This window comes from Poecilia latipinna, unplaced genomic scaffold (genome assembly GCF_001443285.1).
Source record: "Poecilia latipinna isolate Pla-1442-1.1 unplaced genomic scaffold, P_latipinna-1.0 Scaffold61, whole genome shotgun sequence".
NCBI classification, from domain to species: domain Eukaryota; kingdom Metazoa; phylum Chordata; class Actinopteri; order Cyprinodontiformes; family Poeciliidae; genus Poecilia; species Poecilia latipinna.
The window spans coordinates 1256684-1270702 of NW_015112677.1; the positions used below are offsets into that span (position 1 = coordinate 1256684).

Consider the following 14019-nt stretch of genomic DNA (forward strand, 5'->3'; position numbering starts at 1 on the left):
GTCTGATTTTGGTGACCACATGACACAGCAATCACGTATTACATCAAACATTAAATAAACATCAACATTTGAAACTTACGTAAAGAAGTTAAATACTTTCGAATTTAATGATGTTTATGGTGCTCTTGTGAAACAAACAACGGAGAAAAATTCTAAAAAATGATGCTGTTAGTTTAGTTTTGAATTTATTGAAGCGATGATAAATCTACATTTTATTCTAAAATAAACAAAAAACAATATGAGAAATGCCCACCCCTAATATGAAAGTCATGCGTTTCACTTCAGGACGAGGCCTTTTGTCCCCCACCTTTCCTGTCTTTGCCCGGTTTTCTCTCACACGATCCGTTTCTCAACCTGAAACTCTGTACTTGCAGCGAAATGCACAACCGAGGTGTCGGAGTGGCCTCCAAGCTGCACATATGAATGACCGCAAACATTTATGTTGGCACACACACAAACTCATCTGCGGGGCTTCAGTCCTGGCGTAGCCGTCCTCTGCCTCGCAGTCGAATCCCACGGGGCCCGTTTGCTGCTTCCTTCTTGCTCCGTTTTGCGGCCAGCCAGGTGTGCTCCTCACCGCACTGGGCTTGTGATGGTTCCCCTGTGTGGAAAAAATTTTAGATCCATTTACACACCACACACACACACACACACCATGCCTGCTGCTTCAGAATGTTACAATGAGTGATGATACTGTCTAAGTTAGCTTAGAAAGACACTCTTCACAATGCCACGCTGCTGAAATGAGACAGTGCATTTCTTCTGCTGTGTGTGCATGCATGTGTGTGCATGCATGTGTGTGTGTGTGTGTTTACATGGGCTGCTGAATACACGTGTAAGAGTTCTCCGTCGCACAGGATGTGACTGATTTGGGTCGAGAAGTGAGTAATAAATTAAGCTTGCATAAGTGTGTCTGAGTGTGTGATGTGTTTGCCCTTAGCTGCATATATCAGAAGTCTCGGGCATGTCTGAGAGTGGATGGTCACGACGTTAGGCAGTGTGTGACATGCACTCGCATTTGCTGTCAGTGGGATGTAGATGGGAGACTTAATCCAATATACAGCTCAGGAGCCAGGGAGAAGTTGCTGTTGTCAATCAGCATCATAGATGCATAGGTCGCCTCCGAATCTGTAAATATCATACAGAAATCGAGTCTCAAAACGTTCAAAACCAGGAACGATTTGAAGGCCTTAAAATACATCAACATATCTGAAGCGCACCTTATTTTCTTAAAGGATATTGTAATCTTCATTACAGGATTTTTATTTATTTATTTATTTATTTTTTCAATTTGAAGAAAGCATTACACATATTTGCTAAAAACGTCTTCCGCTCATGATCCTGGCTTTTAGCGAATAGGAAAAGTAGTAATCCTTGCTAACAGTAAAGGTTTAACCCGACTTAATGCAAGATTAAACAAAAAAACAATAGATTATGTGTATTTTTATATCATGTATATTAATGTCTGGCTTAAAAGTTATGCTCACAAATTGTTTTGTTTTTTTTTGTCCTGAAACCTTTGCATTCGACTCTGTTTTGATTTATTAGGTTCTGACCTCCGCTTGGTCCGGCTGAATGTTATGAAATGTGACGCATACGGACCGCTGACCAAACCAGAACAATTCTCAGCCATGTCATGCTGTTACATGTTAGTTGTTGATGGCGTGCATATAACTTCGAGACATGCAGTTCTTAATGTTTGTGCATAAACAATATAGTTTATGATAAACAAACAAATACTTATATTTATTATGCTAATCACAGAAGGCTATGGGTTTATGGCAATCGCAGACCCCAGATAGCTTGACATTTATACAATAATTTCATATTTATTGCAATCCAAGCAGTTCTTGGCAATGTTAATATTGCTTGCACTGATACTGAGATACATTTGCAATATGTGGCGCATCCCTAGTTATTGGAATCATAAAAGTCGCATTCTTTACAGTAGGACTTGAATAAATTATTTTGTTCTGTGCCTCACATCCCTCTAACTAAATGCACTGAATGTCTCTGTTCTCTTCAAATAGTCTTGCAAATAGAGGAATTATTCACCTTTGGTGGCTTATGTGAAACTCTGCTTGTGAAAAACAGCACTGTGACCTATTGGGTAAGCTCTCCATAATGCTACAAGACTAAAGCGACGTAATTCCCCCCCGTGCAGTAGGTATAAGTCTTTTTTTTTTTTTTTTTTGCCTCTGCTGTTGTCAGGTTCAGAGAACAGCAAGCAGCAGAGCATGTGAGTAAGCTGCCTGCACAGGCAGACTATTGTTCCTGTGGTTTATTCAGACAGAGGCCACACTGTAGTTATTGTGAGAAAACAGTTGGAAGACGTCACAACTTTACACCAGAGTGATTATTTTTAGGGTTAGTCGTTTCTCAAAGGTCAAGATTATCCTGCAAAGTGGAGCTCTGGGCTCAATAAAATTGTTCCGTTAGAGTGGAGAAGGTGGTTTCCCCCCCCCCATAGTCCTACAGCCGAACTGTGCATAAACAGCGTGTTAATTTTTATTAGTTAATACACTAACACCCAAGTAAACATAGCCATGGTTCCCTGCAGACAGGTAGCCCTCTGCTTGTAATTCTATTTACTTATTTATTTGTTTCTGTTTAACTTCCCACGGCATCACCAGGGTGCTGTGTTTGGGCGCCGGGTGATTAAACGGCAGCGAACGAGAGCTTTGTGGCTGTGATCGACCATCGCCTTCGTTCATACAAAACGTGCTCCGTCGGCAAAAAAAAAAAAAAAAAGTGAGATTTGAAATAAAATCCAGGAACAAAGCAGCTCCACATGGCTGCCTATCGAAAGCCGAGCTCATGGCTGTTTTCATACCGATACGTACGCCGGTTACCGAGGCAGGTATTGTGCCATCTGTTTATCTGTTTCTGAACTGCAATTTCACAGTTTATATTTGCGTTTGGTAATCTACACCAGCGCAAACACCACTCTCAAAATAAACAGATGCTCAAATAAACAGCAGGCTCGGTAAGCGGACCTGTATGTGGATGCAGCGTTCTCCTGGCCTGGTGGTTTACATAACTCGTCATGTTTGGTTTGTAACTTTTGATTATATCCACGACACAGTTGCGTTTAGCTTTTCAGCTTTTACCTCACTGCTACCTAAACTATTACCCTTCAGCTATATTCTGGTGACACTTACTGGCTGGCTGCAGCAAGCAGCCAGCACCTCCTTTTCTCTTCATTTTGTTTTTGTTTCCAATTCTACATGAAAAATGCATTCTGTCTTTTTTCTTTACATTTTCCATAGCTGTAGCTGTTGATCTGGAATTAATAAAAACCATTAGATAAAGATGGGGGATCTTTTTTTTTCAATAGTTCTTGTTGAGAATACACTTTACTTCATAAAAACAAGTAACTATACTGTTTGCATATCCAGAGTAAAAGGCCACATGATTTTTAATCTGTTTAGATTGTGCTACTGTTACTAACGCCATACTGAAAATTGCTGAAAATTTGAAAAAAAAAAAATAATACATTGATTTAAATGCATGCAAGTTGGATTATCTACAGTAACAACAAAAATTTTAATCGTATCCAAACTGCCATGATGTAAAAATATTTCCTTCGTCATTTTTTTTTTTGACTTCTTCATTTGTTGTCTTCTTCTTTTGTTTATTTCTGCTTCTTCTTCTTGTTCTGCGCTCTTTAAATTTGCAAAGTTAATATTGTAGCCTGAGATAACATTTTATAGCAACAGCAGTAATACAAATGACAATAATAATTTAACCTGACTTGAGTTAGTATTATTGTTAGAAATGCAATTAAAGAGTTAAAATGTAAAATCCAAAAAGTGCTTTGGTTTTATTTCAACCACTTCCTCTCTGTTTTTTTTATTTTTTTATTTATTTATTTTGGGTTATGCGTTTATCCTAGAAAGCAGAATAAGCATAACATGTTTTATAGAGGAAAAAAAAAATCGTCTTTTTTCAGACTGTCTTTATATTTGGATGTTGGTTTAAAAAGCGATCTCGTTGATTGAAAATGTTTCCTTGTTTCTACAGATCCATCATGACAGATTTATACTACCTCAGCCAGGCAGACGGAGTTGGCGAATGGAGAACGAAGGAGGCTAAAGACCTGTCAGATCTGGTCCAGAACAGAATCACCTACCTACAGGTACCTACAGACACACCTGCTGCTCGGGCCAGCTGGCCCGTGTTCTCCTCCGCGCAGATACGTTTAGACAAAGCAACATTGTTAGCATTCATTCGACTCTCTGCCTCACATGGACGGGTACGCGTACGCGTTTTTCCGCTTCTTTTTGTCTCATTTGCACCATCTTTATCTGCCGGCGTCGGTTTCCACAAGTAGCAGGTAAAAAAAGAACCAAAGCAGCCGGTTTCAGCTGTGGGATCTGACAAGCGGGATTCTTGTTATTTGTCAGCGTTTTCGAGACACACACACACACGCATGCACACACACACACACGCGCTCAACATGCCAAAAGACAGGCGGAATGACATTGCACACACTGAAATGTCTATGCAGTTTAAAGACAAAACACTCCCATGCCCCAGTCAGCCACGTTGCTGCATGTTCATAAACACACACACACACACACACACACACACACACACACCTCAACAGAATACACTTATATGATATTCAGGACTCATCCCCTGGCCCGAGCAGCCCCGTTCCTCTTCGCCGGCTCTGCCGCCGCAGGGTTTTCGAACGGGGCGGTGCGTTGCGGCAGCAGGTCCTGCAGCATTAATGAGCCGGTGTGTTTGATGAAGAGGACCCAGTCAGTCTGGCTGGGCGGAGACGGCACCACTAACAGCTGCTGTCACCGCTGCTGAGGGATCACACTGCTCTACCAGCTGCCTTCACTAATTCATCACACACACACACACACACGCTCACGCGGCCGCGCACGGAGCCATTCGCCCGCACCTACAAGCAACTGTTATTGAAGTTGAGCCATAAGATTGATGCTCGTGCTTAAATGCAAAGCGATAGCCTGTATACACACACACACACGTGTGTGTGCGTGTGTGTCTGGCTCTCTCATGCAGATCCATACATCTATATGTGCACAGAGACAGACAGGCTCCTCCTTCTTGTACTGCTGTCGCTGCCACCTGCATCAGCTTTCCTCTTCTTTCCTGCCATAACTAACTCCATCTGTCCACTCGCATCATCCAGCAGCCACGGCTCCTTCAGATGGAGCTCAGTTGGGTTTTTCTTTTTTTACTCTGATATTTATTACTGTCTTGTTTATTTTTTTTTGTATCTTCATTGCCTCCCTGGTTGTTTTCCCAGCGATAATTCATCACAGACAAAATGCAGCCTGGTAACAATGAGTCAAATCCCAGCTTTGTTGTGCTTTCTCATCAGCGACACAGTTCCCGTGGCATCACGCCATCGTCTGTGCTTTGTCGTTGCTCGGCTCGAAGAATACGTGATTACGTGATGACAACCAGTAAAGTGTTGCGAGAACTGTTTGAAAAAAATCATTTATTTTGATTAGAAAAGGAAAGAAACCAGGTTATGCCTGTGGTTTCAGTGCTGTCTGGGAATCTTGGAATTTAATTTTGCTCTTTTCCGGCTTGGAAAAGTAAGGAAAAGTTTATCAGAGAATGAAAAAATATTAGGATTTCAGGACTTTAGCCTCTGTCCTTCCTTCTGTACTTCTTTCTTTCCTCCCTCTGTATGTTTATTTATGCATTTATTCCTCATTTAGCCCTGATGCCCTTCATCATGCACTTTTTCCTTCCCTCCTTTCTCATATAGCTTTTCTTTCATCCTCGTGTCTTTTATTGCTGCCTCCTTTTGTTGCAGTTCTTCCTGGTGGATATCCTTTCTTACTTCTTCACCTTATTCTTTCTCATCTTTCTTGTGTTCTTCCTTCCCTCCTTTATGACAGCCCCTCTTATCTTACCTGTGTCTTTCCTCATTTAGTTCTTTTGCCCTTCCTCCTGTTTATTTCCCCTGTGTCCTATCATCCTTTTCATATGTTCTCCTCTTGCTCCTTGTGTCCTTCTCCCTTGCTGTTTTAATGTCCCTACATCCTTGTCATCATTGTTTTCTACCTGCCCTTCTTCCTCATGTCTTCCTCTCAGTCCCTCTTGGGGTTTTCCTTCATTCCACTATCGGCTGTAGAAGTCATTGCCACAAGCTTATGGTTAACGTTTGTCATTTTCTTTTTATTTTGAGCTGTAAACAGAGGGCTGCAAAAACTGTAAATTTTAGTCTGAAAAAGTCAAGAATTTGTACTTGGTGTAGACATTTGAAGTAAAAATGTGGTTTGGCCATTGTAAATGCTGTTAAAACATAAATAAATGTTACTCGAAAAAAGAGAAAAGGCTAAATACACAAGGAAAGTGGATTACTGTGAAATACAGCAGACATGTTTCCTTCCCTTTTTTTTTCTCAGTATGAAAAAATGTGATCAGAAAAAAGTTCTTTAAACATTTAACAAAGGAGCTAGAGGTTGGTATACCAAGGAACAGATACCATCAAAATAACAGGAAACGACGTATTGTCTATTTTTTGTCAAATTGAGGGCATGTGGGTAAAATGACTGTGGTATCTAATAACTTGATGACTTGCTTTTCACTCCCCAAACACCTTCTTTTTGTTAATTGTAACACTTTGTCGCCTCGGCTTTTATTAAAGCAGCTTTCGGTGGTGTCATGCGGCGCCCTGGGATCTTCCAATGCCAGACCTCTAATAAACATAATAGCATCAAAGCCCATCAAACCAGTTATTGTTACGTTTCTGCACATGGTACACAGCGCCACGTCCTATTTTGAACACTGACCCGATTCTTTCTGCCTTTCTCGTGTATTTGACAACCTGACAACTTCAGCAGCTTTTTGCACAGCTTCCAAAATAATCCAGGTGGGTTCAGGAGAGGGTCACTGTGCATAAACCAGAGCCAGAAACTGAAGCTTGTCCTAGCGTTAAACTTAACCAGCCACACCATTCTCTAAACTTATAGAACGTCCATTTAAAACGATGCAATTGAGTGTAAATTGCTCATAAAAACAGAAAAGTCGTTGCACTCGACCTGTTGGTTTTATACTATTTCTGGTTAAACGGACAGTTTAAATGTTTTAAAACTATTGAATGTTTTTTGTTTTGTTTTTTTTCTTCATTTACACAACATGTACCGCAACCTTTGTCTTAATTGTTAAGACTGATTGGTATAATTTTTGGCCATAGAGGGAAATCCAAATTAGTCACTAAATGATCAATGGAATTAGGTTTTGTTAGACCAGCTTCGGCTCTGGGTGGTTTTTGAATAGCCCTGGAACTTACTAGGGTATTTTTACTTATAAACAATACAATTAGTTCCCATTTTCTCTGTATTTATATTCTTTAAAAAGCTGTATACGCACACGCTGCACCGTAGAAGCGCAACTACGTGAGCAGGCGGCTGGTGATTATTCTCACAGTGTCTCAGTAGTTCTGTATTAATGCGGTTATTAAAAAGCTTTTTTTTCTTTTTTTTTTCCCCACAGTCAGAGACGTGCAAATGACTGGAGATGGAAAAAAAAACAAAAACAAAGTTTCTCCGCAGAATCAAGTTGGACGTATTTTATCCAGATCAAATTAATAAGGTGCTCTTAAACATGGCTGTCATCGTTTCTAAAAATGGTGGCAATTTTTTTTCTTGCTAGAGATGATGGCGGGGTGAAAAAAACAGGAGCAAATTAGCAAACCATAACAAGTGAAGTGTTTGGTTTTAGCTGCTGCTTCACTCTTTTCTGTCCAGTCCTTGGACTATATTTCTGGTTCAGTTCATATCTATGGTTGTAACTTTGTTAGTTGGAAAGCAGGATGTGCTTTACACACATCTTTTTGTCTATTCAGTCTACCCAGTGACCACTGTAGAAATATGCATATTTCACATTTTACCTTGTATTTTGAAATTAACTTTAAAAATGTGGAACTTTCTAATGAGCGTCAGACTAAAAGCACATCGACTTTCTGTTGCTGAAAAAAATCAATTGGCCGTAAGCTGTCAACAAAATACGTTCAATATCATTAAGATTTTTATTTTTTTTCTTTGCGGGCCATTATTCAGAGCATTTGAATTATTTATTCTTTTTTTTTTTTTTAATATTGCTCATTAAAACTTTGGTGAAATCTGTCAATGTTGCACTACTGGTGTTATTTTATTTATTTTGTATTTATTTCTAAAATAACACCAATAAGAACACAAAGCCTGATATGAATATACCAGCAGCGATGAACTGTTCTTTTATTACTCGAGGTCTTTTGAGCACAGAAAACGTCCCGCATTCACTTTAAGCATCTTGAAGCGAGTGGATAGGGGGGGAGCACTGTGGATAATTACCTGAGGTTATTATTCTGCCATATTCAGTTGGTTCCAGCCGTCCATCGCTCCTAAAACCAACAATACCGCCGTGGTCTGCCCGAACCCGAAGCGCTCTGCTGCTGACCCTGGGTGTTAATATGTGAGAAGAATATTATTTAAAGAGGTACTTAACCTACAGCACGCTGCCCGTGCGCGCAGCTGGCGTCATTATCCTTGAGCCGTTCCAGCTCCGCCATTAGCAACACCGGATTCCAGTGACGGCGGCTTCGTCTCGGCACGACTCGTGCCATAAAATGACCTCACGCAGATACAGTGACATGCCTCTCTATAGAGAAAGGAAGCTTTGAGAAGGTCCTTGGTAATCAGACGCCACTGACTGTGGATTTTAGTGGGTTAGCTTACACCCGTGGGGCTGCTGGTGAACTGGGATTCTGGAAATAGAAGGGAATACCTGTGTGGGTTGCCGTGTCCCTGTTTGTGGCCGTTGTACTTTGAGTTATTGAGAAAGAGGAGCGTTAATCAGTTTTGGCCATCTTCCTGTCCTCTTTTCCTAATGTGTTTCTTTTTAAATGCCACTTTTTAAAAAAACTTTAATCTCTCCTCATTTTTTTCCTCTCTTTTTTTTGTTTTTCTTACTCTCCTGTTTTCCCCTTTACTTCCCCTGCTAGCGTGTGATAGGCAGCGTTAGCCGGTGGGTGTTGGGCGGCCTGATTACTCTGAACTATCCACAGCTGCAGCAGCCTAATGAGGAAAACACTCCCATCAGCGAATAATTGCTGTTTAGGAAGCCGGTTGGCTTCCAGTCGCTCAGATCGGCTGCAGAGCGGATCACAACCCGCCCGGCAAGTCGTCAGTGATGTAGCGTGCAGCAATCTGTTGCGTCCCACTTGTTCTGTACGTAAAATAGACAGTTTATTGTTCCTTCTCTCAGCAACCTCTTATTCGGTATTCTAACCCTCAGCCTGCATAATGTCGCAGCTAATTTTTGAGCTGATGAATTGAAAGAGAGAGAGAGAGAGCATCGAAAAATGAGAAGGAGGAAGAAACAAAGGATATTAAAAGATAGGAAGCCGAGAGAGCAGAGGGACGGCTTAAGAATTAGTAAACATAGAGCAAAAGCAGCACGGAAGAAGTGAATAAGAGAAAGCAAAAGCAACAATGAAAAGATTAAAGGATAGACCTGGCACTATTCTTTATTTTTTATTTTTTCCCTATTGTTAGCAAATCACCGGAAAGGACTAGACCTGGAAATTACTCGGTGTCTGTCAGTGGCATTCAGCCCATTTTGAAAGCAATCAGTAATTTTCCAAAACAGCTGCTAAAGAGCACTCTATCTTTTATTGAGCATCGCCCAAACAAAAGCCAAATATAGATTAAATAGCTCTATATATTCTTCTGGAATGAATAACTCTGTGGTGAATATCTGGGTTCCTGCACAGATTTGAAGTCTGGAATTTGATTGAGGTATTCTCCAGACTGGGATTAACACAGAAAAAAGGAAAGTACAACAGAGTGGGAAGAAATATGCGGATCTCCTCTTTTTTTCCCCACCATCTCGATCTCTGACACTCAATTTCCCATTTTTGGTTAAGAAAAGTGCAGACCCCATTAATCTCTCTATCCGTCTTTTCATCCATTCACTAAATATCTTGTTGTTCATCAGTCTGTCTGTCCATCCATCTATCCTTTTGTCTTTCTTTCTTTAAAATTTTTCCATCTTTCCTCAAATCTTTTTCACCTTCATTTTTATGTCATTCAATTTTAGATCCCTTCCTTCCTTCATTTTTTCCCCATTGTGTTCCCCCAACCCTTCTTGCTCTATTCCTTCATTCTTTCATTTTGTGATTATTTTCATGCCTTATTCATGTCATCCTTTGATCTTTTTTCCTTCTTTCTTTTCTGCTGTTATCTTTCTTTTTTTGTTTTTTATTTTACTCCAATCCATCCATCCTTTGGGGGTAAAATCTGACCATTGTATGAATATATGCTGTAAATTAATAGTGAACTTTTCTGTTTGTTTTTTTAAATCGTCAGAGATATCTGAGAATACAACAGTAGAAATTTGAACGTAAAAAGATCCAGGAAACCTGGTCAGACGGGATCTTCAACACAAATTATCCCCAGAATCGCTTTTCTGTTGAAGAAAGACAGCACTGACCAATTTGCATGTCTTTAAATAAAAGGGTCTTTTTGATTACAACAAAATAAAAAGTTTTAGCCTCTGTCTCCTTTTTCAGTAAAGCAGAACGATAAGTGGAAGAGATCATTTTAAAAGACAAACTTGGGGAAAATCATGAGCAGGCGACATAAAATTCAGAGTTCAATACGAGACTGGCAATGAAAACTAATAAAACAATATGAGCCGTGTGTTATTATGTGTCAGAGATCAGTCTTCCAAGGAACTCAAGGTGAAAGTTGAGCTATAAAAAAAAAAAAAAGAAGAAGAAAAAAAAAAACCCGTTGAAACACTCTCTCCTTTTTTCCTCCCAGAATCCCCCAGATTGCAGTAAGGCGAGGAAGCTGGTGTGTAACATCAACAAGGGCTGCGGTTACGGCTGCCAGCTCCACCACGTCGTCTACTGCTTCATGATCGCGTACGGCACCCAGCGCACGCTCATCCTGGAGTCGCACAACTGGCGCTACGCCCCCGGCGGCTGGGAGACCGTCTTTCTGCCCGTCAGCAACACGTGCACTGACCGGTCCGGGGCTTCCACTGGACACTGGTCAGGTGGGTACATCCACAGCGACACAGTCACACTACGAACTGCAGTTAGCGCTAGCAACAGAGCTAACGGCGAAGCGAGCTAAGCAGCTGCTAAGTGCTTTACTTTCACACCGTTCATAGATCTGTCATTTGAACACGTTTGAGAATGACATTATTTATGTATCATTGAACTTGATTTATTGGTTTCAGAAATTAGACCATATTTAAATTTAAGATGGAATGGATTAGCAAGTTTACTTTCTCAAGCACAACAAAATAATATTCATAGGTTGATTGTTGTGTTACCATAGCTACAGTCTAATGCTACGAGTTTGAGCTTCAAATTCATCTCAGCAAAAAATACCCAATTATCCCCTTTTGCATTATTATCTTATCAAGCAGATTAGGTAATAATCTGCCTGATTATTAGCAGATAATAATCTGCCTGATTATTAGCAGATAATAATCTGCTTGATTATTAGCAGATTATATATGTTGGCCCATATAACCTTGGGCCACCTCTGCTCTACCATTGGCCCTGCCAGCAGTAATTATGATAAGTTACCTAATTATCTTTTTTGGAATAACCTCATCTAAAAACTGAAAGTTCCTGACTTATTGTCCTCATGTAAAAGTAAAGTTTGACGAATGTTGCTGCAACGCAGGATGAGGTTGCTTTGTAATGGCTTTATTACAGGAAAAACCCCAAAATAAATGATTTGGGATATATTTCCTGCAAACACAACCGCTGCCCTTCCGACTTGTTTATGCTTCCAGTTTTCAACTGAGTCGATTAATCCTTTCCTTACATTCATATCCGTTTCAGCACAGGTTTAGCAGAAATAAATTCCACCAATCTTAGCAGGCTTATGAAGTTTTAATTCTTCGTGTTTTTCTCAGTTGCAGTCCCCTGGAAACTGAGCATGAATTCACTGATGGCTCTTATATTTTCACATTTAAAGCTGCTGCTGGGCAACGTAAACATATTTCTGCCAAAAATCCATTTTGACATCAATATTTAATGTCATCCTGAGTACTGAGACGGTGTGTGTTTTTTTTTTTTACTTGCAACTACTTTTTCACATATTTCTTTTCTAATAAATTATGAACATGCAGTCGGCAATATTTACCTTTAAATTTGTCATGTTTCCACTAAGAGTCTTTTTTAGCATTGGTCCAAGTAAATGTCCATTAATGCAGGTTCTGAGCACATTATATCTTTAAACTGAGGTTTCCTTGTTACACTTCTCACAGCCTTGCGTCTGTTGGCAGGACTTTTGTTTGGTGAAGGTTAAAAATGCATCAAAGTTTTTAATTTCCTTGTTCTCCACCATTAAAACATCTTGTCTTTTATTCGAACAAGTCTTTACTGTAAACAACAAAAAATCCATTTAATAAACAGCACAAGAAGCATAAAGTTATATGCGTTAAATTAGGTTTTGCTATGTTGGGGGTTCTGCAATTTCATGGTTGATGTGCAGTGCTCTCCACCGTTATTAACAGCCCAGCTAAAGACGGGTTAAAAGTAAATTAGTATTTTACTGTAGTAGCATTGTCCCACTCCTCTCTTCAAATTGGTGAAGACAACCACACATCCCATTCGAGGAAGGTGGATGTGTTTGATCTTAAAGAGTCATGAAATGGCCAAAAGAAAATAGCTACTGTAAGCAGTTTTTGTAGCGAGCAAAAACAAAACTGGACAAGGACTCATGTCTTGTCTTGTCACGGCTCACAGTAAGTAGAATGAAAAACTCTGAAGCTCAGAGTTGCAGCTCCAGAAAAGAGAGACATGTTGGGGTCATCAAGTTTCAGTCGTAAACATTCGACGTCTTCTAAACGCTAACTGGCTGTTTAAAAGTGAAAAACAAGCCTTTCTGTTAAGCATGAGCATGAATTACGTTCAACAGAATTAAATATTTTACTTACTTTACGTAAATCAGTGATCGTGTTGCATATTGTACATCTGTAGCCAGGATGCTCACTCAACTTGTTTTTGCAACGTTGCTTAAAAAGCTTCTGAATTTATTTTCACCTTTCAAATTAGCTGCTAATCCCAGAAGTTCGCATCCCCTCTGTCACTGACAAGCTTATAATTTTATTTTATTTTCTGCAAAGAAGGCGAGCTTTTATCTTTCCTATTTAATTGCTTTTTATTCATTTCGTTTTGGGTCTCATGAGAGAGTCTGACGCAAAAAAAAAGGAGTTTACGCGCCAACCGAGGGGCTACAGGGAGGCGAGATGACAGAGAAACATGCCTCTGTTGCACAAGCTGTATATGGACTTGTGTGCATGCTGAGCAGTGAGGTTGCGTCCCGCTGAGTAAAAAGCAGAGATATCATTACTGTTTCAGTCGTGATGGTTGTTTGGTTGTCTGTTGCGGTTAGTGACTCAGACAGATGCCGGTGGTTTACTTGAATCCTATTTATTGTCATTCGCTCCCATTTTGAGAAAGTAGCAAATTTGAACTTTGAAGGGAAGGCGCAGATTTGCATCAGCTTTGTGCAAATACCTCCCAGCCCGTATTGCACACTGGTGTCTTTGTCGCTTTTATATTTGCAGCACATCTGTGGCTTTTATGCAACCGATGACCGTCACTTTTTCATTTTGCAAAAAAAAAAAAAAACTTAAACCAAACATAGGTAGTTGTTTTTTTTGTTTTTTTTGTTTTTGTTTTGTTTTTTTATGAGACACAGATTATTCATAACCTGTCCTGATTGCTAAAGGGCTGCAGATCTGTCCAGCACTTACAGCACCTTCATGTGTTCAGTGTATATCGCTCAGATCTCTCTGTGCATGTTCCAGAGAAAAGCTGCAGCAGCAGTAAAAAGCTTTAAACTTTTACAGGTAGGAGTGGGCGTGCCAATAGAGTTCCCCAGGATAGAAATGGGTTTATAAGATTTTGTTTCTCTGTCTGTTCTGCTTCACTGCCCGTGTTGGCTGAGGAACAGTAAATGGTGTTTGTGTGAGTGGGATTTTCCCACTTTATAAGCCATGACCAAAAAAAAA

The 14019-nt window shown here is 40.1% G+C and overlaps 1 protein-coding gene across 1 annotated transcript in view; it reads left to right on the forward strand.

Annotated features, from left to right (window-relative positions):
* The window catches only part of LOC106963015 (alpha-(1,6)-fucosyltransferase-like), a 92999-nt gene extending 81867 nt beyond the window's left edge, over positions 1-11132 (forward strand). Inside the window, exons 5-6 of the mRNA XM_015057732.1 lie at positions 4024-4138; positions 10800-11132. Of these exons, the coding sequence (XP_014913218.1) occupies positions 4024-4138; positions 10800-11117 (433 nt within the window). The 3' untranslated portion in view covers positions 11118-11132. The remainder of the gene's footprint in view (positions 1-4023; positions 4139-10799) is intronic.
* The last annotated feature ends 2887 nt before the right edge of the window (positions 11133-14019 follow it).